Below are 22,617 nucleotides of genomic sequence, written 5' to 3'. Positions count from 1 at the left end.
CACCCAAGTCGACAACGACGAGACACCAGAAGAACTAAGAAATTACTGTTTACTTTTGAGATGCGATAACGGCGGGAGTTTACTCTGTAGTTTTTAAAGAGTCTTTATCTTTTAAAAATAGAGACTAAATATTTACAGATGAAACTACATGATGTCAGAGATTGCCTCCAAATAACTGGTGAGGCCGGGTGGACAGAGGAAGCCCAAACGGCCGTGGGTTGTCCTGGTCATAACCCGGTGATGACCGTCTCTCTGTTTTTACAGATGTTCAAAATTGTTCATAATAAAAAGAGGGTTGTTTTGGTTTTGGTTTTTTTTTCACCGCTTCATTTAATCTCTCTGGTACCTCCAACTGTACTAAGAGTTTTGCTTTGGTTTCATAAACCTGACCCAGGTTTGATTTTTTTGTTTTTACCTATTTTCCAGGGAGCAGTAACGCCTGGAGGCTGGGTTATCTGTCACTTTGGAGCTGATCATACCAGGGCTTGGGGGTCTTTTCTGGTTGGAAAACCAGCTCATTCTAGACGCAAGGAGGGAACAGGGCAAAGGAGACAGCCAGGGGGCGGGGGCCGCAGCGTGACGGCCCGTTCCCTCCTCTGCACAGAGCCCTGCCCCACGCTGCCTCATCCAGGCCCCATGCCCTCTGCTTCGGGTGCGTTCAACCAACGGGACCACCAGTAGGAAGTCAGAGGCGTCAGAGAGGAGAGTGAGGCCCACACAGGGCTGTCCCCGTGGGGCCGCCCCAACTCGGCCCCAGCCCACCGAAGGGCCCGGTACCCGTCTGGTCCCCGCACGCACCCCTCCATCTTTGCACGGGGCACCGTGTTCTCCCGCCGCCTTCAGCCCAGGGCCGCAGCAGCACACCCATCTCCTTGTTCCGAGGACTTTCCTGTTACTGTACTCTATCCTTTTTAGTGGGGAGCCCACCCCGACCATGGCCTTGCAAACGGCCCCTCCATTTAACTTCCCCCAAGTCACCCATCTGGCCCCCATGGGGGACCCAACTGACACAGCCCAAAGTCCAGCCCTGCAGCCTCACCTATTTCGGCACTCTTGAGCCACGACCCCTCTGTGGGTCATCTCTGCCTTCAATTAAGCCCAGAGAGGATGGAAGATTCCAGGATCTCAGGGGCAGATCTGGGAACTCTGAAATCTTCAAGCAAAACACCCAAGCGTGTGGAGAGATGATCTCTGGTCCTCAAGCAAGAGAAGTTAGCACACATGGGATAAGAAAAGGGGCCTCAGGAAGAACCACTCCGAGTACAAGGGGCCCACAGTTAAACCAAGTTGTATAGGGAAATTTAAAAAAAAAACTTTAACTGCAAATATTCCCTAGTCAATGAACTACTTTTCTAATGAGTTCCCACTCAAACATGGTGCCCTGCTCGCCCTGGGGTCTACCCTCATCCATCCCGTCAGAGCTGTGTCCTCGCTGACCGTCAGGGGAGCAGCAAGGAGACACTGAAAACACCAAGCAAAGGAAACCTGAACCTCATGAAAGATGCTGCCCCTGGTGACAGGGGTGAGAGCGCCGGAGGGACTTGGGAGAATTCTCGAGTGGACGTGAGGCCTCTGGCCAACGGACAACCGAAGAAGAGAGCGCCCACCAGGATGGAGGACGTGAGCTCCGTGGTACTCAGGTAGCTGAGTAGCCGAGTTCTCCATGTCCAGAAGTAGTTCAGCGGGGTTTCTCAAGAGAGAACGGCAAGAACCGGAATTTCCCTAAACCGGGACCCTCCTCTCCAAACTCTGCATTGCAAGGGTCACGCCCACAGGAAATTTGCTAGACACAGTGCACCTAGATTCCCACCTCCTACCGTTCTGCCACGTTTGCTTTAACTGGCATCTCACACTCTAGACACACACAAACACACACACACACACACGCCTTGCTGCTGAACCATCGGAGAGTACATCACGACACTCCACCTCTGCATTCGTTAACAGGGACCTTCTAAAAATAAAGACCGCCTCCTACATAATCGCCATCCCGTCATCACGATCAGAATCTGACATGGCTTCAGTCATCACCTGGTGCCTGGTCCACTGTCCAGCGTCCCCAGCGTCCCCACGGTGTCCTTCAGAGCGAGGCTTCTTGCCCGTCAAGGAAAGGACGGCATCCATGTAGTCACCATATCCCCTCAGTCCCCTCTGATCCGAACAGGCCCCTCTTGTTACTGCTTTTACTGCATGCATGTTTCACAGTCCAGACCAAAGTTTTGCAAAATGTCCCTTGACTTTCCTCGTGGGGAGCGTCGGACCGAGCGCCTGGGGGCAGGATGACCCTTCCCACTGCCTCACATCAGGGGACGCAGGATGTCAGCCTGTCCCGATGTCGGTGACACCGAGCGTGACCCGTTGGCTGAAGTGGTGCTGACAGTGTCTCCGCTCTTGGGGACCTTCTCACGAGGTGATTAATGGGTCCCCTGAGGGGTGACGGGGAATAACCCTGGGCCCTCACAACCCTTCACCCGCTGGTGTCTGCCCCGAGGAGGTTTGCCCGATCGATGGCTACACCGAGGGCTGCCACGTGGCGATCGTGACCCTGCCAGTCCTTCTGCCTGGATTGCTCAGCGTTACTCTACAAAGGAGAAGTGCAGACATTTACGCCAAGTCAAGCCCCATAGAACGTGTCCTTCTGAAGCACGTGTGAGTCCACCACTGAGATGCTGAAACCCAGAGGCACGAGTCCCAGCCCTGCCGCTGCTGCTGCAGCCGTGGAGCGCCGTACCCTCTGGGTCCCGGCTCTGTCTGTGGAGGAGAAGCAGGTGACTCTGCTCCCTGCTCAGCTCCGACGGCTCTTTGGAAGGAAACGGCGGTCCCAGCTGCCGGCCTGGCAGCTGAGAATCAGCAGGAACCCGACACTCCTTATCACTACAGGGCCAGGGGCCGTGGGCCACGGAGGAGCCCCCGAGTCCAGGCGCCTGCAGAGGCCAGCAAAGCCCCACCCAGGACCTGTGGACGGTCAGGCGGTGCCTTGGGCAGCCAGCACATGGGCCCGAGCGGTCTACCCAGGGCGGGGGGGATGGAGAGCCCATCCTGCCCCGACCCCTCCTTGTGCTTTAAACTCACGCGCTGACTCCACTCCCCAGGGGGTTAAAGGACATTAGGATTCCACTGCATCCTTTCGATCTCACAGAAAACCGTAAATGTGTGTAGATGACGATGCACAAAACTAAAAGGGAACGAAGTCGGCTGTGCGGGCGAGTGGGGACGCTGGAACGCTAACAGCGCGACAACGGAATGAAGTCAGCTGTGCGGGCGAGTAGGGACGCTGGAACGCTAACAGTGCGACTGCGCAAATCTGCTTCCAATCCTGTGTGGAATTTGATAATCATCTCAGGGGCGGAGAATGGGAGAACATCCAACCACCTCACGAAGTGATAAGGGAAGTGCTTATATATCACGTTCCAGGGCTTTACTTAAACCATTAACTCAGTGCTCACGGAGACCCTCAGAAATCGGGATGGCCGGCCTCCCTCTTAGAAAGGAGCATGAGAGCAAAGAGACCACCAGCTGGTGAGGGCAGCCGGCGGCAAGAAGAGAGCCGGGAGCCTGGCTCCCAAACCCAAGGGTGAACCACCGCACGACTGTTCCGTGTCACCTCTGTGCTGCCCTGCGTGCGGGAGCAAGCACAACAGGGACCACACTCGGAGAGCTTCTGGGGTGATTTTTTTTTTTTTTTTTTGAGGTTAATGTTGACAGTAAGACATCTTTGCATCAAGTGCTGGCTTTAGAGCTAAAGGTTCAACACCTGAGAAATACACCGTCATCACTGCAAAATCATTCTGGTTCTGACTTGAGGAAAATGAGCACTTACAGTCTCTGCTGACAGAGTTCAGAGGTCAATGGTGTTCAGGCCAATGGGTAGAGGGCTGCGAGGAAGGGGATATTCTCTGCCTGTGCGGGTCTCCAAGCCCACGATTTGTAGGGGGTATAAGAGTTGATCACGGCGCCCCGGGTCCTGAGGTTCTCGGGAGTCCTGCTGGGTACCCCTGGGCAGTGAGGACGGTGGAAGGAAGGGAAGGCTGGAGCCCTTAGGACGGAGGGAACCACACCCAGCGGCCAAGCTTCAAGCTCACACTTCGACTCTCCACAGCAGCTCAAAGTCAGCCCCAGCCCCGTCCACTGCTGCCAGCACTGATGCAACTGTCCGCCGGGGCTGTGCAAACCACAGGCACTGCCTAGTCTTATAAATAAAGTTTTATCAGCACACACCACTCCATGTCTTTATGTATTGTCTGGGGCTGCCTTCCCACAGCTCTGCTGCAACAGAGACACTAGGGCAGGTAACGCCGAAAATATTAACCACCTGGCCCTTTATGCAAAAGCTTGCCAACACCCAGATAGGGCGATGGTTCCGGTCACATGAAATCAAAGTGCCTGCTGCCGTGTGCAACCCTCGATCCTGCCTTCCTTCCCTTTCCTGAGGATGAGGGGTACCGAGAACGTGGCACAGACGCCGTCCTCCCCACGCCCCTACCCCGGCCCGCGGCAGGGCTCGGCCATCCCCAGAAATACACGGTCATGGATTTCACCGGAAAGTCCGTTTCAGTCGGAACCTCCAGCAGTGAGAGCTGTGAATAAGTGTTGATAAATTGGGGCCAAGGACGGATCCGCTATTCACTCCTAATCTCAGGTTTGGGGAAATTTCCCCCAAATATTCAAGAAGGCCTGTTTCCGAGGAAAGTGTGTGGCATCTTCCCTTGTGACTTTCCTGAAGAACTCTGGAAAGCACACCCGGAGCGCCAGGTCCCCTTTCTGTAGTTAGAAGGCTCCCCCGGGCAACCAGGCCCAGAACCGGGCTTTCCTCCAGGTCTGCAGCTAAACCACGGCTGTTTGCCCCCTTCCCCCGCCCTCCTCCAGGGTTTTGTACAATGAGCTGGTCCCTCACATCAGGCGGGAGAGGAGCCTGTCTGAGAGACACATGATATCAGGGCTCAGGTATCTGCATCATTAGAAGGTATTTATCATTTCTTGTTTATCTGTACGCGGTAAAAATAACTGCCTACTTTTCCATCACACACGCCTCCAAACACCCAGCAGCAGAGCCAGTGTCTGAAACCCGCCCCCGCAACGCCTTCCCATCAGCAGAGACAGCGAACTTGCAGGAATGCCTGTCCTCATACCATCAGCTTTCCCAGGCTCTGTCCCGGCGGGGGAGGGCAGCGGGGCCCGGGGGCCAGGGGTGAAGGCCCTGTGCGGCTCCCTCTGAGATGCGCGGCTCTCTCTCCAGCACCTTTTCGGAGCCCCCCGCTCCCCAGCTCTGGGCCCGGCACCACGCCAGACGTGCGGGAACAGAGATGGACCAGCCCCTGCCTGCTGCCCTCTGCGGAGCCCCTGTCTGGGGCGGATCTGTGCCCAGCAAAACTGGCTTCACCTTCCAAACACTAACTGCAGAGAGGGGTCCCTTGGGCTCATACCTCGTTGGCCCTTTCTCGGCACCGGCCCTGGGCTCTGCCTCCCTGCCCGCTCCCAGGGACCCCATGAAAGGGAGGAGTGGACCCCGGCCCTAACCTCTCCTAAGGGAACCAGCCCCTCCCCGTGGTCGGAGTAGGGCTACCCACCCTCCCAAGCCCCAGTGGGTCATGTGAGCAGACCTGGCCAACGAGAGTGCAGGGGCTGGGGGCCCAGATGGTCACGTGACCCAAGTGGGCCAATCACAGCCCTCTCTGGATTTTGAATGAAACTGACTTTTCATTGCTGAAAGAGACTCGCTTTCCTTCTTGAGACCTCAGGACCCCAACCCACGTGGGCCTGAAGCTACCCAGAGCCAGCCATGCCTCTGCAGAGGAGTCTGCCTGGAACTGAGCTGACACGGAGGGGCCCGCCTGGAAATGAGCTGACGCGGAGGAGAGCAGAGGCAGGAGACACAGAGACAAGGTCAAAGAAGCATCCTCTGGGTCCCTGGATCCAGCCGTGCCTGAACCCGACTGACTCCTGCCCTTCTTAGTCCTTGAGTCCTCAGTTCCCTGACCTTCTGCCTAAGCTGACATATCCAACACAGTCTTGACTGATATAGGCATGTGCTACGGGCTTCCCATTCTACAGACGTGGAAACTGAGGCTGAGAGGTCACTTGACTTGTCCAAGGTCACACAGTTCCAGGTGGAACCGATATGGTCACTCAGCCTATGCTCCTGACCCCTGCACTGTCAGCCTACACCCCAGGGCTTGCTGAACCCCCACTGTAGGAGTCCCTGCGTCTTCCTCCTTTGCCCTAACAGTGAAGCACCAGGAATTAGCGCCACAAGTCCTCTGATACAATACTGCGTGTGTTGGTGATGGTGAGGAGGTGCGGGTGTCACAGCCGCCAGCCACCCAGCAAACAAGCACCCCCTCTCCCGCTCCGTGCTGTGTGGCCCCCAGAGACTCACTTGGTGCTGGCCGGCTGGATGTTGCTCAAGTAATAGTGCACCGAGCGGTAGAGCAGGCCCACGACGGTGGTCCAGGCTGGGGAAAGAGCAGATGGCCAGACACCTGTCAGCATCGCAGGTGACAAGCAGGAGAGACACAGAGCTCCCTGCCAAACCCACTCGCCCAGCAACACACAGCGCAGACCTCACACCCAGGAACCCGGCAGCTCCTCGGGGGGCGAGGGGAGGGACACTCAGGGGCAGAACTGGCCACAAGGACAGAATTTGAGGAGAGACCCCCCTCCACTCTTCAACTGTGAATCCAACCACAGCAATCGCTCCCTACGCTGCCCGGGGGACTCAGCTCTGGACACACGGACGCTGCAGCTCCCCGGGAGCCAGACACCATGAGCTTCTGAAGGCAGAGCCCCCATCGAGCTGTGGGCGGCAGCGCCAGGCGACAGGGCTGCACTCGTGAGCGTATCTCAGCGGCTGTCTGCGTCTGGAGTATTTACAGCAACGGCAGCGCTCGAGAGAGGCAAGATTTACAGTCACGCAGACGTCTGTCAGGCCTTCGGCTGGGTCCCACCCCTCTGTGATAGTCCAACTTGGAAACGAGAATCATCTATCCTGTTACCTCCGTGCACGAGCTTAACAGGAGGCTGGGAGGAGCAGCTGCAAGCTGACCTCCGAGCTCTTCGGGATGTTGGTTGAGTGAGTTAAGATTTCAGCGACGTAGTTAATAATTCACATAACACTTACCGTGTGCCAGGTACTGGTATAAGCTTTGCTCTGTTAATTCTCACCACAATATACTGCGGGAGGTACTAAGACTGTCTCCTATCACAGATGAGGGAACTGAGGCTGGGCAGGTTCAATAACTTGTCCAGTAAGTAGGTGGCTGGCCCAGGATTCAAGCCCAGGAGTTCCATCCACAGAGTCGGTGCTTGTGACGAACAAGCTCTACGGCCAAGTGTGAGAAGCTTCCGGACGTACAGACCGTGAGGCTGCGGTCCTGCCAACTCCGAGACACTGAGGATTTCTAAGGGATCGTGCAGCCGTGTGAGATGAAAAGATCCCACGTGCAGTCGGTTGGCCTTGGCATTGTCCCCGGACCCCCCAATTTCTGTAGTTCACCCTGAGTGCGGGGGGACAGTCCCCTGAGAGCAGGACACCCCAACATCCCTGAGCACCTTTCACACAGGCAAACCAGAGGGTACAGGGAGCAGAGGTTGGCTCCCAAGGGCTGGGGAGTGAGGACCCCGTGCTGGGGACGGGACACCATGGCCCTGCACCCCGCAGCCCGGCCCCCAGTCCTGAAGGCAGAACCCAGGAAATGCATGGCCTCCGGCCAGATTGTCAGGAACTGAGAATCCACGACTCCCCAGACCGCCCGTGGCCCCTGGGACGGAGGGACACGCCTACAGAGGCACAGTCCCTTTTCAAGGGGCAGACGGGACAGTCATGGCAGCAAAAATGGACAGAGCCACCCGGGCCGCCGACGGTGCTCCAGGGCCAGAGAGAGTAATCGGGGTCCCCTCGGGGCTGGTTCCTCACGGGCCTTGACCTGGACCCACCCAGGAGGAGGACACCAGGCCCCCCAGCAGGGACGGGAGGTGGCCACATCAGTTCACATTCCGCTGAGAATCGCCTAGCGAGCCCGTGTGGAATGCAGATTCCCAGCTCCTCCTCCCCCTCCCAGTGCATCAGGCTGCAGCAGACTCAGAGGCGAGTCAGCGCTGTGACAACATCTCAAGAGCGTCTGATGACACACTGTGTCCCCACAGGCACACAGAGGAGGCCTGGGGGCAGCCCCTCCGCCGGCCGACAGCCACGGGGCTGAGTCCCTCCCTGAGGGTGCTGGGGTGCAGGTCCCCCCAGCTGTGCTCACCTTGGCTGTGGAAAGCCTCGTGGGGGATCTCGATGTAGTTCTGCCCCTGGGCCGGGAAGCGGTAGTGGGAGGAATTCATGGTCTTGGGGAGCAGTTTGGCCAAGGAAAAGTCTAGAACAAGCCAGAGAGAGGAAGCTGCAGTCAGTCAGCTCCAGGGCAGCAAACTGGGCGTAAAACCCACCTTCTGATGTTTTGTTTTGTTTTGTTTTTTAACAGAACGAGCTCTCTTGGGGAGTGTAATTACCTTCAGGAAACGAGAACCTAAAAAATAAGAGTGTCCAGGGCAGTAACTGCGGCCACGTGGCCGACCCACCCATCTACCACCGCTGGTGGGGCTTCTCCCAGCCTGCGGTGACCCCTGTGCCCTCAGCGCACCCCTCAGCTCACGACGCCTTGGGTACTGACTGCGTCCCGTCCTGCAGGAGACGCCTGTGCTGAGGGCCCCTCCTCCACGCCAGGGACCCCGCGAGACGCAGGAAAATGAGACACTAATCTACGTGAGGCAAACTCAACATCCCATGGAGGGGCCTGTCTTGGCCGACAAACTCCCATTAAAACGAACCCAAGTGGGTGAATGAAGCTTACTTTCCAGAGAGTGGCTCTGGCGGTAAAGTATTAGGGCACCACGCTCCCTAGACACAGACCCTGAAAACAGAAGGGCTGCGACGTCGGCCTGTAGGGGACCCCGTGCCTGTTGTCTTGGAAAAGCCTCCAGCTGACCCCGGGAAACCTGCTACCCCACGGACACTCCAGGGGCTGCCGCTGCTCGCCTCCTGTTCTGAACTGAGACAGTTGTCACCCGAGATGAATCTGGCCCCCAAGTCAGCATGCGAGGCTCCCGTGGTCCCGTGTGCACATCCCAGCTGAGCACGGCTGCCCCGACCTAACTCTGTCTTCCCCCAACATATCATTGTGCATCAGGCAGCCTAGTTTAGGACAGCGGAGAGGTGCATCTCCAGTGATGGTGTGTGAGGCTTATGCGTCCCTGGGCGCATGCAAGAAAACGCAGGAGTGGAGTGGAATTCAACAGGCGGGTGGCATCCCCTGCACCCCGCTCCCCTCCCGCCGCCCAGCCAGTCCCCGCCCGCACCCACGCCGCCGAGCTACCTGCCACGGATGAGGAACCCGTGATGGCAACCGGGGGCTCGCTGGCCTGCAGGTTGAAGGATATGTGGCCCATGACGGTGTCCACGGTGTCGATCAAGCCCAGCACCACGGCACCGTCCTGCAAACAGCACGACACGAAGGAAGGAGACGTCAATACGGGGCTCGCTCAGCACGTGCACCCGACGGAGGCAGCAAATGCACCAACACGCAAGATCAAGGTCATGCTCACTGTCAACATTCCTGCAAAGGAGCTCGCCCAGCATCTGCTGAGCAACATGGCGGGCCAGGCTCTGCCCTCACGATGGCCAGACAGAGAGGAGAGACAGTCGTGCCGCTACTCCGTCTCACAGGCGCGGAGGGGACCACTGAGGTCACCCAGCCCAGCTGAGCTCGCAGAATGTGGACACCGGCTGAGGTTGACCCTGGTCACCCAGACCGTCAGCCCCAAGGCTTCCACGCTCAGACACAGACTGACCAGACCTGGCCCCCGCTCCACTCTGAACGCACTGGGGCCCTTGACAGGTCTCTGACCCCCAACTCCATCCCCTTGTGTTTCACGAGGAGGGGGGTCACTGCTCCCAAGTGCCCTCCAGGACGAAGACACCAGCACTTGTGTCCTCGGCTCTGTGCAGGGGAGGAGGCTTCGGAGATGCCAGCGCCTCAAGCCGGCCCTGGCCTCTCCGACGTGCCTGGGGTGTCCCTTCCCCTCCAAGGGCCTCTCTCTCCACTCTGGGTCCCCAGGGCAGAGATGACCCCAGTGGATCCCCAAGAAGGCAGGGGTCCCTGGTGGTGGCCCCGTGTCTCTGCAGCCGGCTCGGATCAGGCTGACCATCTCTCATCCTCAGACACACGTCTAGCAGGGCAGGGGCGTCTCAGTTCCCTGGGAACGCGGTGCGTGGCTCTCTGCCATCACACCCCTTCTCTCCTTCCCGCCTTTCTGAAGAAGCATCCGTCTGTTGCTAAGCGTCCCAGGCGTTCTCTCAAAAACACACGCTCCATGAGCGTCTAACGAGCTGGAAATAGAACACTGAGGCCAATTTTAGACACTTTCTTTCAGGCCTGTGGCCTGATTTCAATCGGCCAAGCACAGTTAAGCACATGAAAATCTGTGTTTCTGGCATGTACAGCTCTTGGGTAGTGGCTGATTCATACCTTCCCTTTAATGCACAGTAGAGCCGGCCTGAGCCTGAATAGTTTCATGATTATTCATAGTTTGTGGCAGTGCATTAAGAAAAGGCTCATTTAAGATGATGCGGAAAATACATCTGCTCAGGCCCTCCACTGGCCATCCTCTGGGTGTTTCCCAGGCAGCAGCCCTGCACACATCGTCCCCCCGGAAATCATGAACTCTGGAGTGCTGTGCCTTTTAAAACAGAATGTGTTTCCAGGTAAGATTATGTCGGTCTTAAGTTCATGACCGTCTTTCTCTCCCTTTGCCAATGGGAAGCCCGATCTCGTTCCATCTGAAACTGTTCAGATAAAAAGTTCATCAAATGTAAACCCTGGAGCCACCTCGTTCATAACGAGAGAAGGTGATGTCGTTCTGCTTCAAACTGGCAAACATGTTTTAAACTTTACAGGAGTTCAGGAGAGGGAGCGCTTTAAGTAACAGTGTGGTCCCAGCCCTTCCAGGCAAGGCAGTTAGGAGTCTTCCTCCCCCTTCTCCACCCCTGCTGGGCAACCTGGAGGCCACATTTTTCAGACAGCAACATCAGAAAATGGACAGAGCCAGGATCCCTAGGTCACTGGGTGGAGAAGAGCTGACTCACGTCAGACTTGACATGAATGAGAAGTAAATGTCCACTGTGCTGAGCCACTGAGATGTAGGGCCTATTTGTTACTGCAGCATAGCCTAGCCTAGCCTGACTGACAGAGCATCACAGAAGATACTTAATATTATTGGGAAATGTCCTTGCCATAATTAAAGAAAAACAGGCAAATTCAGATATATAGCATATGTGCAGACTGTGTATGCATGTAAGAGAATTGAAAACTAGACTTGAAGGGATATATACAAGAGTGTTAATAATCACTCTCTCTCGGCCTGAGGATTTCAGGTGATTTTTATTTTATATATATCTTTATGATCTGCATTTTCTAACTCTCTACAACATATTCACTTGTTTTATTTCTTAAATAAGTAAAATCAAGAAAGTTACTTTCAGAAAGAAAAGAAAAGGTCTTCCATTCCCCTAGTGCTTTAGTGTACAGAGGAAAGGAGAGGCTGCTGTGATATTTACTCTTACAATCATGAAGAGTATATTGTCACATGTGCTACTTTTTTCATTTAATCTAGTGATCTTTAACCATCAAACATGTGTTTTATTATCATTCAAGAACAGTGTGATGGTAAAAAATAGGTTTCTAAAATGAGAAACAAGCATACATTCCTCATGCAGAAATCCAACTGTTTTCCTGTTCAGTGTTGACAACAGGACCGTGGTACTGATGCTCATAGAACTGATCCATAGAGAAGGCAGAGCACTGCAAATCAGCCGTATATCCAGTCAAAATTAGCTCTGATATCCCAGAGATGCGTCATTTCTCTTACAGATGTGAATTGGGCCATACTTATGCCACTTCCAGAAAGACAAAAAAGTGCCCCTTTTGAAGATCTCAACGTTCTTTTCTCTTACCTCTGACACAGCAGTCCAACTGGGCAAAAAGAGAACCTCTCCCACGGTCTTTAAGAAAGTCTAAAGGAAGACAAGATGACACTGCTTAGCATGTATCCTTAAGCCTCAAAATTATAAGACCTTTGATTTTCCCATCTCTGTCAACCACGGGCTGGGTTTTGCATGTACACAGTAGTAAACCAAAATACCTCCCGTTAGTGGATCTGGTTACGTTGTACAAAGCCCTTTTATAGATGTTATAGATGTTATCTTATTTGCTCCTGGTGACAGTCCTTTAGTCAGTGACAAACATTTAGATGTTAGATGTGTGTTCACAGCTTAGTTACGGCAGCAGCCCTAAGTACAGTACCTGGAAGATATAACCGGCCCTCGGTAAAAACCTGTTGAACAAACGAATGAATGAATGAACAAATCATGGCCTGCTCCATGTGTTTTTCTTGGCATGAGAAGCCAAGCTGACATAAAAACCCACTTGTTTAATTGGAAATGACCCCTCCATAAACAGAAGTTACTCGGGGTCCCTTGGACAAATCACCTTAAAACCATGTTTGGTTTGGCTCACTATTGTTCTAAAAAAATGAAAGTAGCTTGTAACATCTTCAAATCGGGAGATTTAAATGAAACTATGTGAATTTCCTCCTTCTTGTGAAAAAAGCAGAAGCTTGGACAATTCTTATCCCTTAGTCCCACATGGCCACCATTGACCAAAACAGAACAGCAGCTGACCCCTTAGGTAGTTGTGCTTTCTCCAGCTCACCCCAGTCCTCACCACTCCCTATTGCCTTCCACCTAATCTGTTTCACTCATTTACATTACTCATGTAGGTTTATTAACCGTGCATCTCCTACTACAGACACCAGAAGCACACTTAGAGCCTGATCTAAACCTCCTGTATTTCCACAAAACTGCCTTCTCCAAAATGCCACATCCTTCCTCACACTTTTAGATGCTAAATATTTAGAGAACACATCATCAAAATTCCTCACTCTTTCATTTATCTTTATTTGATAACTACTTATAAGACCCTAAAGTGCAATGCCTTAAAATTTAAAGATGAAATTTAAAAACTAAACATGAAAAAAACAATCATGATCCCGGCCCTCGTTGGGCTTGAGGCCTAGGGGGCAGAGTTTATAATCTAGAGCAGGGGTCAGCGCTTTTCTTTAAGAGGATCACCTAGTAAAAATCTTAGGCTTTACACGCCATACAGCTCTGTCACAAACACTCAGTTCTGCCACTGTAGTGCAAAATTAGTGACACACAATCCATCACTAAGTGAGTGTGTTACAATAAAACTTTATTTACAAAAACAGGCAGTGGGCTAGATTTGGCCCAAGGGCTACAGTTTGCTGAGTCCTGATCTAGAGCAGTTCAGCTGAAAAGAAATATAATGCAATCCACAGTTTTATTTTAAAATTTCTAATAGCCATATTTTAAAAAGTGAAAAGAAAACAGGTGAAATTACTTTTCAATAATACATTTGACTTAGCCCAATATATCTAAAATATCACTTCAACATGCCATCAATATAAAAATCATCAATTTGATAATTTACATTCTTCTGTTATACTAAATTTTAGAGATCCAGTGTGTGTTTTAGATCTTGATTTGAACTGATCACAGTTCAACAGCTCAAGAGCCATGTGTGGCTAATGGTCTCCTTATTACCCAGCACAGAACTGACTTCTTGTCGCTTTCCCGTTCAACTGTTAGTGGTGAGAAGCCAGGGCATTATGGAAAATTGGACACGGATGCCAAAGATGTTTATTTCTCATCCAATCGGAGATGGGTGGAGTTTGGGGTAAATCTCCAGGATTCCTCTCCAGGACACCCAGAGTCAGGTATCTCAACACGGGCCCCCATCAGAGGTCTCAAGCTGATGGCCCACAGGCTGAATCTGCCTCATGAATGTCTTTTATTTGGTTTGTACACAATTGCTTTTAAATTTCAGTTAGCTGTCCACTTTTTTTTTCTAATTGGATGATTTTCCACTTCAAAATCAGCTACGGAGTTTTGCTTGCAAAATCAGAAGCGGTTACCCTCAAGGTGAAAGTCAGGGGACTCGAGCAGCTCGATGCCACTCCCTGTGGGTGGGCACCTTCCAGTTTGCCATGGTCTCTACTCCTCCCTATTGTCTATCTGACCCAATCATCCATTTACTTTATTTATCTGGCCCCTGCATGCATTTGAGTTTGGGACCTCTGACAGTGTCCAGTATATCTGAGGGGAAAAGGGGAGTCGAAAGGAAAGAGGAAACCACCAAGCTTCAAAAGAAACTGTTTGCTATGTAGACCTGCCTTGAATTCTGTTCCCACGTAGACATCTCTTCGAGACTATGGAGGAGCCGGACCCTCCCGTTCACCCCTCTGGGCAGTCTGCTCCCTCTGGGCATTCTCACACCCACCCCTAGCGCTCACGTGCAGAGCCCGGAAGTGCTTCCTGTGGGGAGCCCGGAAGTGCTCAGAGTGCTGCCTTGGCCCCACCCATACTGCCATATGATTGGCTGAGCACCCAAGCCAGGCCTGCTCCCCTCGGCTAGTGATTGGTCTAGGTGCAGTCATGTGATGGATCTTTGCAGGGGGAACCATGGGAAAGAATTTCGTCCCCTATAAAGAAGGAGGAGCCCCCTGCCCTTGCTTTCCCTCCTGGTGGTTGTTAGTGAGGTGTGGTGTTTGGAGCGGTTCCAGCCCCTTGGAAATAGAGCAGAACGCCAAGAGAATTGTCCTGCTGCTACCCAAATCCCTGCTGTGAATGAAGACTGAAGTAGTCAAACCTGGAGTGAAGCAATTAGATGCCCCTATTGTTTTTAAAATAGTAATATGACTGTTTATTTGCAGCCAGAACCATTCTAGGAGAGAGACTTGGGTCATCAAATTATCCCCATAACACAGACTGGGAAACTGAGGCTTGAAGAAGTTAAAAAGTTGCCCAAGGACATAGAGCTGGGGGTCAAGCCCAGGCTTGCCTGACTCCAGTGTCCCTGAGCTCCTGCAGCTCGGGACATCCCCTCACAGCACTTTTCAGACTCCATGGTGCACCTTCACCCTCTCAGCCCTGAGCCTCTCGGATGCAGGAAGTGGTTCTTGGTCGTCCCAGATCCTCAGAACCTAGCATGTTCTATGAATGAATGAACGAAATCTGAGACGTCTAACTCTTGCTTCTGTCGCCTGGGCAGGAAGGCTATGGCGTTCAGGACCCACCCTGCGTTTCAAGATGTCTTTGTTTACAGAACACATGCTTTCAGGTACTTCTCTGGATCTGTCTTCAGCAAGGAAACCAGTAAGAATTAAGAACTCTTAAAAAGCACTCGCCCAGTGCCAGACACATACTATGCAATAGGAACCCTTTTAGTCCCCAGTGAGGTGAGTCCTATTATCTCCCCATATCTCAGACGAGCAAAGTGAGGCAGAGACATGTTACATAACGCGACCAAGAGTGCACCGTAAGTAACCGGCAGAGACATTCAACCCAGCAGTCAGACCGTATCCATCCTGCTCTTAACACTTTTGCTGCACTTTTGAAGTGAAGCGGTCTCAAGCACCCCTTCTGTCTGCACAGCAACCGGGAGCCCTGTGCTGAGATCGAAGTCACCAAGCCCCCAAGAGCCCAGCACCCTCCCTACCTTGACCTAGAAAGATTTTGAGAATGAAAAGAGAAAACACCTTGGTTCCAGTGCCATACGTGGTGCATTCCCTGAGTGCTTTACGTAACTTTGGGAATTCCCACTGAGATACAAGTCACAGTGTTGGGTCACACTATGGTCCCACGGTTAAACCTGCCAAAGACCCAACTCCACCTTCTACCTGTTGCCAAGGGAGGTGGCAGAGTCTACAACGGGAGCTGCAAACCCAAATGCCTACAGGGGCCAGGTGGATGGAGTGAGGGGCCAGGCTGGCTGGGCACTGGGAAAACAAGACGAAGAGTCGAGTCTCATCTTCAGGAGACTCCACTGAGCTGTGCAGAGCCGGCTGGAGTAGCCACGCCGCCTGGTTGAAATCCAGACTTTTATAGTAAAGTTTCTGATTTTTTCAGCCCTGCGTAGGTCAAACAAGGCACAGCTGTGGGCCGTGGTCTGGCCCACAGAATCAAATAGCTTTACCTTGGTGAGATTTAATGCTGTTTCCTCTGAGAGGGATTTATTGGGTAAGCTGAGGGACATATTCTGAAGGTAATTCAGAACAATTCCAGGACTCTGGAAGTTTCTTCTCTCCTCTGTCAAGTTGGTTATGATGGGATGGTAGGCGTCAATGGGCACCTAAAAGAAATCAGCGACGTGAGTTCCTTTAAGAACTAAAGCCGAGATTTGTACAGAAGTTCAGCGTGTCCTCCGGGCCTCATGCTTCTCACACCATAGTAATCATGGTAATAGCACCTACTGTCTACCAGGCAGGCACTCCTGTGACTACTTCACGAATAGCATTAACATTTCATCCTTTCAGCGGCCTCATGAAATATGCACACATTTGATAGATGATACTAAGCGTGGAGAGGCTTATGCAGAAATAAATAAGAGAACTGGGATTTGAACCCAAGCACATGGTTCTAGAGTCTGTTCACTCGCTATTACATTAAAGTTCCCACGGAAGGGAAGTTGATTGATCACAAATTAATTCCAGAGGGGAACGCTTTCTAAACGTATCGATCCTTTCCTCAAACATCAGAAGAAAATGGCGCAGAGAGAAGCCAGGTGTCAAGGCCAGCTCCTCTCTGTTCTCAACTCATGGTGCCAAGTGCACCAGAAAACAGTCCCGGGTCGGGGGTGGGGGTGGGGGTCCCTAGGAAGTCTTGGTGACTCCGTGTAGGCACCGGAGGCTACAGGCCACACGGGAAGCAGGTCCTCCATTTAGTCACTCCTAGCGTTGAGATTTAGTGCCAGCGTTGGCTTCCCCTACATTTATTATTTCCTCCCAGACATTCATTATACTGCCAGTAAGACAGGACCAGACTGTGAAATGGGATTCCCACTCTCCTGGCATATAGTCCAAGCAAAAAGACATCACCAAGATGGGGAGGTGGGGACAACATTAAATGCATCTGCTCACCATGGTGTTTGCTGTGGCTGTCGTGAGGAAGCTGGGTGGCGTTGAGGACGACAAAACATGCTTTCCTGGAAAAAAATCAATCATGCTTCATTAAGGGCTAAGCCATGGTCACCTCGTTCGCCCTCAGGAAGGCCTGTCCTTATTCAAAACTCTCCCAGCTTCAGAGACAAACTAAGAAGAGTCTGAGAATGTTTTGAGTAGCAGTGTCGCTGGAAAGATAAAGGCCTAATAAATCAGCCAAATGGGTAGATTGTATGGATTTTCCCCGGTCAAATTATTTTTCCATTTATAGTCTAAATTGCTTGGGAATAGTCTTTAGGCAGGTCATCATGTAAAAAGATGACTTTATACCTGCTTTTACTGATTTCAAATACATAAAGACGCAAACGAAATGGATTTCCATTGCATCTGGACTACTTAGAGATAAAACACAGAGGGTTGTGAATCACTGGGCTGGGACAAACAGAGGCCTCGCCACCTCCCCTCCCAGTGAGGTGACACTGGCGTGGACCCCATCAAGTGGTGGGGGACCATCTTCCTGAGCCCCTCCCATCCCGAGGATTCTATTCAAGACCCCTTTTGGTCCATTATGAATGATTATAATAATGAAGACATCCAACTCCTTCTAATTTTAGTATTCCCCAATGAAAACACAGACTTCACTAGATACTCTACTGCATTTCTGGAAATCCCTCAAGTTGCTTTGGGTGGCCTGAGGGAATAACCTCATCACCCATCCCTGGTTCCAGGAGTAAATGACCCCGTGGGTGGAGGCGGGGAGCTGGGGAGAGGGTAAGGTGTGACCCTGCTCTGGGGATCAGAGCCCCAGACACTCTGTTCTCCAAGTCGGAGTCCCATCAAATTCACATTTAACTCATGTGAGTCCATAAGAGAAAGTGAAGGACAGTAAAACTCATCCCAGCGGCCCTGTCCATCCTCGTAACTGATGACCACGTGAGACTAGGATGAGAAACGAGAGCCGGCCGCGGCCTCAGTCAGTCTCGGTTCCCAACTGGCTCTTGTTATAAGAGCATCTGATTGTGCAGAGTGTGTTTCTAGTGTCAAAGGAACACACTTTCAAACCATGGGACTCTGAACAAAGCCTTCTGCTTCCTTGGCTTCTCTACAGAAGGAACGGCCAACCGTCGCAGGGCTGGGGGGACACCTGAGCAGGGGGAGAGCTGATCAACACTCTGCCTTTGTGTGAGTTAGAAGAGAAGAGGCCACCTCGGCTGGACCAGCCCGCCAGGAAATGGTACTGCTCTAGCTAACAGGTTAGAGGAGGGGCCCCTCCAGACAGGTCACCCAGGGAAACGCCCCCTTTGGGTACCTGCAGCCCTAGCTCACGGCTTCCTGTGCAGACAGATCTTTATGCAAAGGAAGGCAGAGTCCAAAACAGAGATTCCTAGTGACGTCATATGAGACACGGAAGGTCACATATGGTTCCATTTATATGGGATGTCCAGAATAGGTAAATCTATAGAGACAGAAAGTAGATCAGTGGCTGCCGGGAGCTGGGGAAGGAGGACGGGGGACCGACTGCGCACTGGTGCTGGGTTCCTTTGGGGGTGATGGTTGCACAACATGTGGACATAGTAAGCACCACTGAACTGTACACTGTAAAATGGTGACGTTCACGTTTTATGAATTTTACCTCCATTTCTTAAATTAGTGACTTTCCAAGTCCCACAGTTCATCGTGGTTGACTGAGGACCTGAACCCAGGTCCAACTGTCCCCTGGGTTCCTGATCTGAACCACCGCTCTGTGCTAAGCAGGAAGGGGGCGTCCTGGGGGCGCTCCGAGGGCCCGTGGTGGGTGAGTCTGGCACGCGGGAGGCACGTGGTAAACATTTGTGGATCAAATGCACTAATGGACCTGGAACACTTGATTCCCAAAGCTTTCCATAAGCATCTGTCACAAACACCTGGAAAACTCCCTGGTGACGGCAGGAGAACATTCATCTCAGCGTGTTTCTGGTAAATTGTGGATTCCTCCATCTCAGAGAGCAGGGGCTCTAGAAGACCCACCGTATTTGTGAGGCCGATCAGGACACATCTCAGCCTGCAGCGCTGACGGCCGCATCAGGAGAGGGAGGAGAAGAAAAACGCTGGGAAGGGGAGGTGGCTACGAAGCCCGCCCCCTCCCCAGGGCTGACGTCACAGCCGGCCCGCAGCCCCTCCCCTCTCACTGACCAATGGCAGCTGTGAAGTACATGGCGATCTCGTCCGGCGTCAGGGCCCGTTCCCAGATGATGAACTCGTCAAAAGCGCCGTTCTCGTAGCGCTTGGGCTGGCGCTCGTCAGACCCTATCACGAGGTTGACATTGGGCTCCCCGTAGGCATGAGACACTTTTCCACTTGGGTCTGAGGTGGTCAGCGTCCCGTTGACGTAGACTTTGAGGCCCTCCTTGGACTTCCATGTAAATAGGACATGAGTCCAGTAGGGGCCTGGGAAAGAGCAGAGACACCCTTCTCACGGTGTGGGTCGAGCTCTCCGTGCAGTGGTCATGCTAGCTGTAAGCACATTTCTCTTTCTTATGATGATGGGTCAGTGCTACCGCTGGCTGAGTCCTCATACAGGTCATAATCCACATCTCACTTCCCTCAGTCCTGAGGAGCACAGCAAAGAAGTTCCCCCCCACAAACCCCGGACGCCGTTCAAAGAGACCCTTTGCCATTTTAAATTAAACGAAGTAATAACTAATGGTCATAACTTGTTCAAAAATATTTTGTTAATCCGGCCTAGGCCAGCACAGGGCAGGTCAATGAGACCTATCTGAGGACCTGATTCAGCCCAAAGGCCACTGATACCCGCCTCTGCCTGACCTCAAGCAGGGGATAGCAACCAATATGGAAGCACCGAGGGAGAACAGACCACTCCCGGCTCCATCAGGATCCTCTACCAGGAGCCTTGGGGATGACTCGTCTCTCTGTCATGAGAACCACGTTCACCAACAGGAAGAAAGTTCACTGGACTCTGATGGTAGCTTGCCCCACAAAGGGCCACACCTCGTGTGCAGGTGTGTGCTCAGACGCCCTCAGGGACTTGCTGCTGGAAGACGCCCCTGATAGGGAGCCTATGACCCGAGCCAGGCCGTCATCTTAAATCACCCAGCAGTTACCCCGGGGTTCTCGCTCGGGGTTGTGCGACTTTCTAACCACGAGTCTCCGGAGAGCTCTTGGATCTGAGACAGGGCCAGAGTACCCCTGCCCTGGAGTGGGAAAATCCCTTCAATGAACAAATAAAGAGCACACTGCCAGGCAGAAATGTTTACACTTCTCCCCATTCCTCTGGGTGGGGAAACAGTCAGGATCCAGCAGATCTGACCTTAAAACACGTTCAAGATAAACGACTGGGTGCCTGATACTGTGTCAGCCCCAAGGGGCACGGAGATCAGACTCTTACGGAAGAGACTGATAGCAGGTGGAAGGTGATAAGAGCCATGAACAGGGGCAGGACAGGCAGGTCTGAACAGGTAGAGGACGCAGAGACAAGCTCTGGCCTCGGGGATCGGAGAGGGCAAACATGCAAGATACTCTCAAACTCCGTGGGCACCGAATTTGCCCCTTTTCCGGGGGTGGAGGTACGAGCTTGGTCCTGGCTCACAGCAGCGGCAGAATCAAGCAGATGCACCCGGTGCCCACGGGGCCCCTCTCCCGTGGGCTCCTTGTGTGTGAGCTCATTCCTCTCACAGTCACCCTATGACCCAATGCTGCTATTGTGCTCACGTTACAGACGAGCGCACTGAGGCACAGAGCAGGCGGGTAAGGCGCCCGGGTGCGCACAGCTGGCAGAGGGGTGCAGGGCGGGATTGACCCAGGCTGCGTGGCTCCAGGGTCCATGGTTTTTTAACAACTGAGACACGCAGCCTCCTTTAAATGGTCCGAAAATGAATTCTCCTTGCCTGTGTCAGAGATGTCATTTCCTCCTGAAGGAGATTGTTCTAGACTCTCACTTTGCCCTCCCCCTCCGCGATTCCCTTCTTAATCTCCAGTCTGGACTGGGCAGCCCGTCCACGCTACCTCGAGACATTCTGAGTCCCCCATCACCTCTCCCCATCTCAGTTCCCACTCCAGACCTCCGGCCTCCCCCAGCTTCCTGGCCCACACCTCTGACCTCATGCCCGGCCAGCGACGGATCACACTGAGCCCCGGAGGAAACAGGACTCGTCAGAGAGGACTGGACCACGTGGCCTCCTGACACCCACCTACGCACGCAGCCACATCTGCACACACCCAGTCCCCACACTGGTCCAGACCATCCCTCCTGAATCCCAGGCCCTCGCTGGCCTGGTGCCCACACGCCTCCCCTCCGCCAGCTTTCTTTCCCCTAATCGTCAGCCCCTCTTTTCCAAAACCTTTTTCACGGCGAAGTCTAAACATCTGCAAGTCTACAGCACTAAAAAGAAGAAGGGGTAGAAGGAGGAAGGGGAAGGACAGGAAAAGAAGGAGAAACAATAACCACTGTCCTAAGCACGCCACATGCAATATTCCATTTAATTTCCCCCAAGCTGTGAGGTAAGTATCATTAATGCCTTCACTAGGGAAACCGAGGCTCGGGGCACTAAGTAACATGGTGCGGTGGCCCAGTCATCCCGTGGTCAGGGGGAGCACAGGCGTTCGCCCGAAGGACCCCGCCCCTCATCCGCCGTGCAGACATCTCCGCAGAGGATGTCATCTCACCCTTTCCAGCAAGTCCTCCCAAGCAGCCCCTGAGAGGGCGGGGCTCAAGCGCCCGCAGGCCAGGGGACCGACAGCGGAGCGTCTGGCCTCCATACGCCTCCCTGAGCATCCCTCCGGGCCAGCGGCGCCCTTACCTGGGGGGCTGAAGGTGGCCTCCCACGTCATGGAGTTCTCACGCGTGTACAGCTCCACGGAGCCCTTGCCACCGCTGGAGCAGACTTTGAACCCGTTGGAAATGACCTGTCCCCCGAACGCGAAAGGGGTTGTTCTGGAATGTTCTGCTTGCGTCTTCCAGAAAAAAGAGAACGTGACCCCTGAGGACAGAAAAGGCGTGCGGTTATTTTTAATGAAAAACGGACGGGACTTAACCTCTCCGAAGCAGGTCGTTCTCGCTGCTCTTTGTTTTTCATTTAAAAGGCAGTTTTCTTTTTTCTCATTCCAGAGACAGTGTATGCTCAATCCAGAAAATACAAACCATAAAAACAGGTAGCTCACTAAGTACCAGACACTTTACTAAGGGTTTTAAATGAATCCTCTCCTCATAAATACGACAAAACCTGATTATCATTCATCGGCTTACCCCGTCAGGCAGATGAAGAAACTTGAGTCCGGTTTGCCCAAGGTCCCTGAACTAGAGACTGACTCAGATTAGACCCAAACTCAGTCTGACCTACAGACGTCGGCAGTTAAGGTAGCCCCTTCCGAAGCGTCTCCATAAACATATTTTACAGAGAAAGGAACCAACTCACACATACCGGTTTATAAGCCACACGTTTTGAGAACTTACTACATCATAGACCCCCTCCAATGGCCATAAATACACCTCTATGTCATCATTGTTTGTATCTGCACCTCATGACATTCTAAACAGGAACTCTAGGGAATTCCCTGGCGGTCCAGTGG

At 52.8% G+C, this 22,617-nt stretch overlaps 1 protein-coding gene across 3 annotated transcripts in view; it reads right to left on the bottom strand.

The window, feature by feature from the left end:
- ADGRD1 (adhesion G protein-coupled receptor D1) overlaps positions 1-22,617 on the bottom strand; it is a 144,119-nt gene that overhangs the window by 94,941 nt on the left and 26,561 nt on the right. For all 3 annotated transcript variants that reach the window (XM_079941918.1, XM_079941916.1, XM_079941917.1), the window contains 8 exons: positions 21,849-22,028; positions 19,225-19,479; positions 17,032-17,096; positions 16,089-16,244; positions 11,990-12,049; positions 9,354-9,471; positions 8,247-8,357; positions 6,377-6,452 (listed from right to left, as the gene is read on the bottom strand). In XM_079941918.1, the coding sequence (XP_079798044.1) occupies positions 6,377-6,452; positions 8,247-8,357; positions 9,354-9,471; positions 11,990-12,049; positions 16,089-16,244; positions 17,032-17,096; positions 19,225-19,479; positions 21,849-22,028 (1,021 nt within the window). The remainder of the gene's footprint in view (positions 1-6,376; positions 6,453-8,246; positions 8,358-9,353; positions 9,472-11,989; positions 12,050-16,088; positions 16,245-17,031; positions 17,097-19,224; positions 19,480-21,848; positions 22,029-22,617) is intronic.

Source organism: Stenella coeruleoalba, assembly GCF_951394435.1.
Source record: "Stenella coeruleoalba genome assembly, chromosome: 14".
Taxonomy (NCBI): domain Eukaryota; kingdom Metazoa; phylum Chordata; class Mammalia; order Artiodactyla; family Delphinidae; genus Stenella; species Stenella coeruleoalba.
The sequence above is the reverse complement of the archived record's forward strand: the minus strand, read 5'-3'. Positions and strand labels throughout refer to the sequence as shown.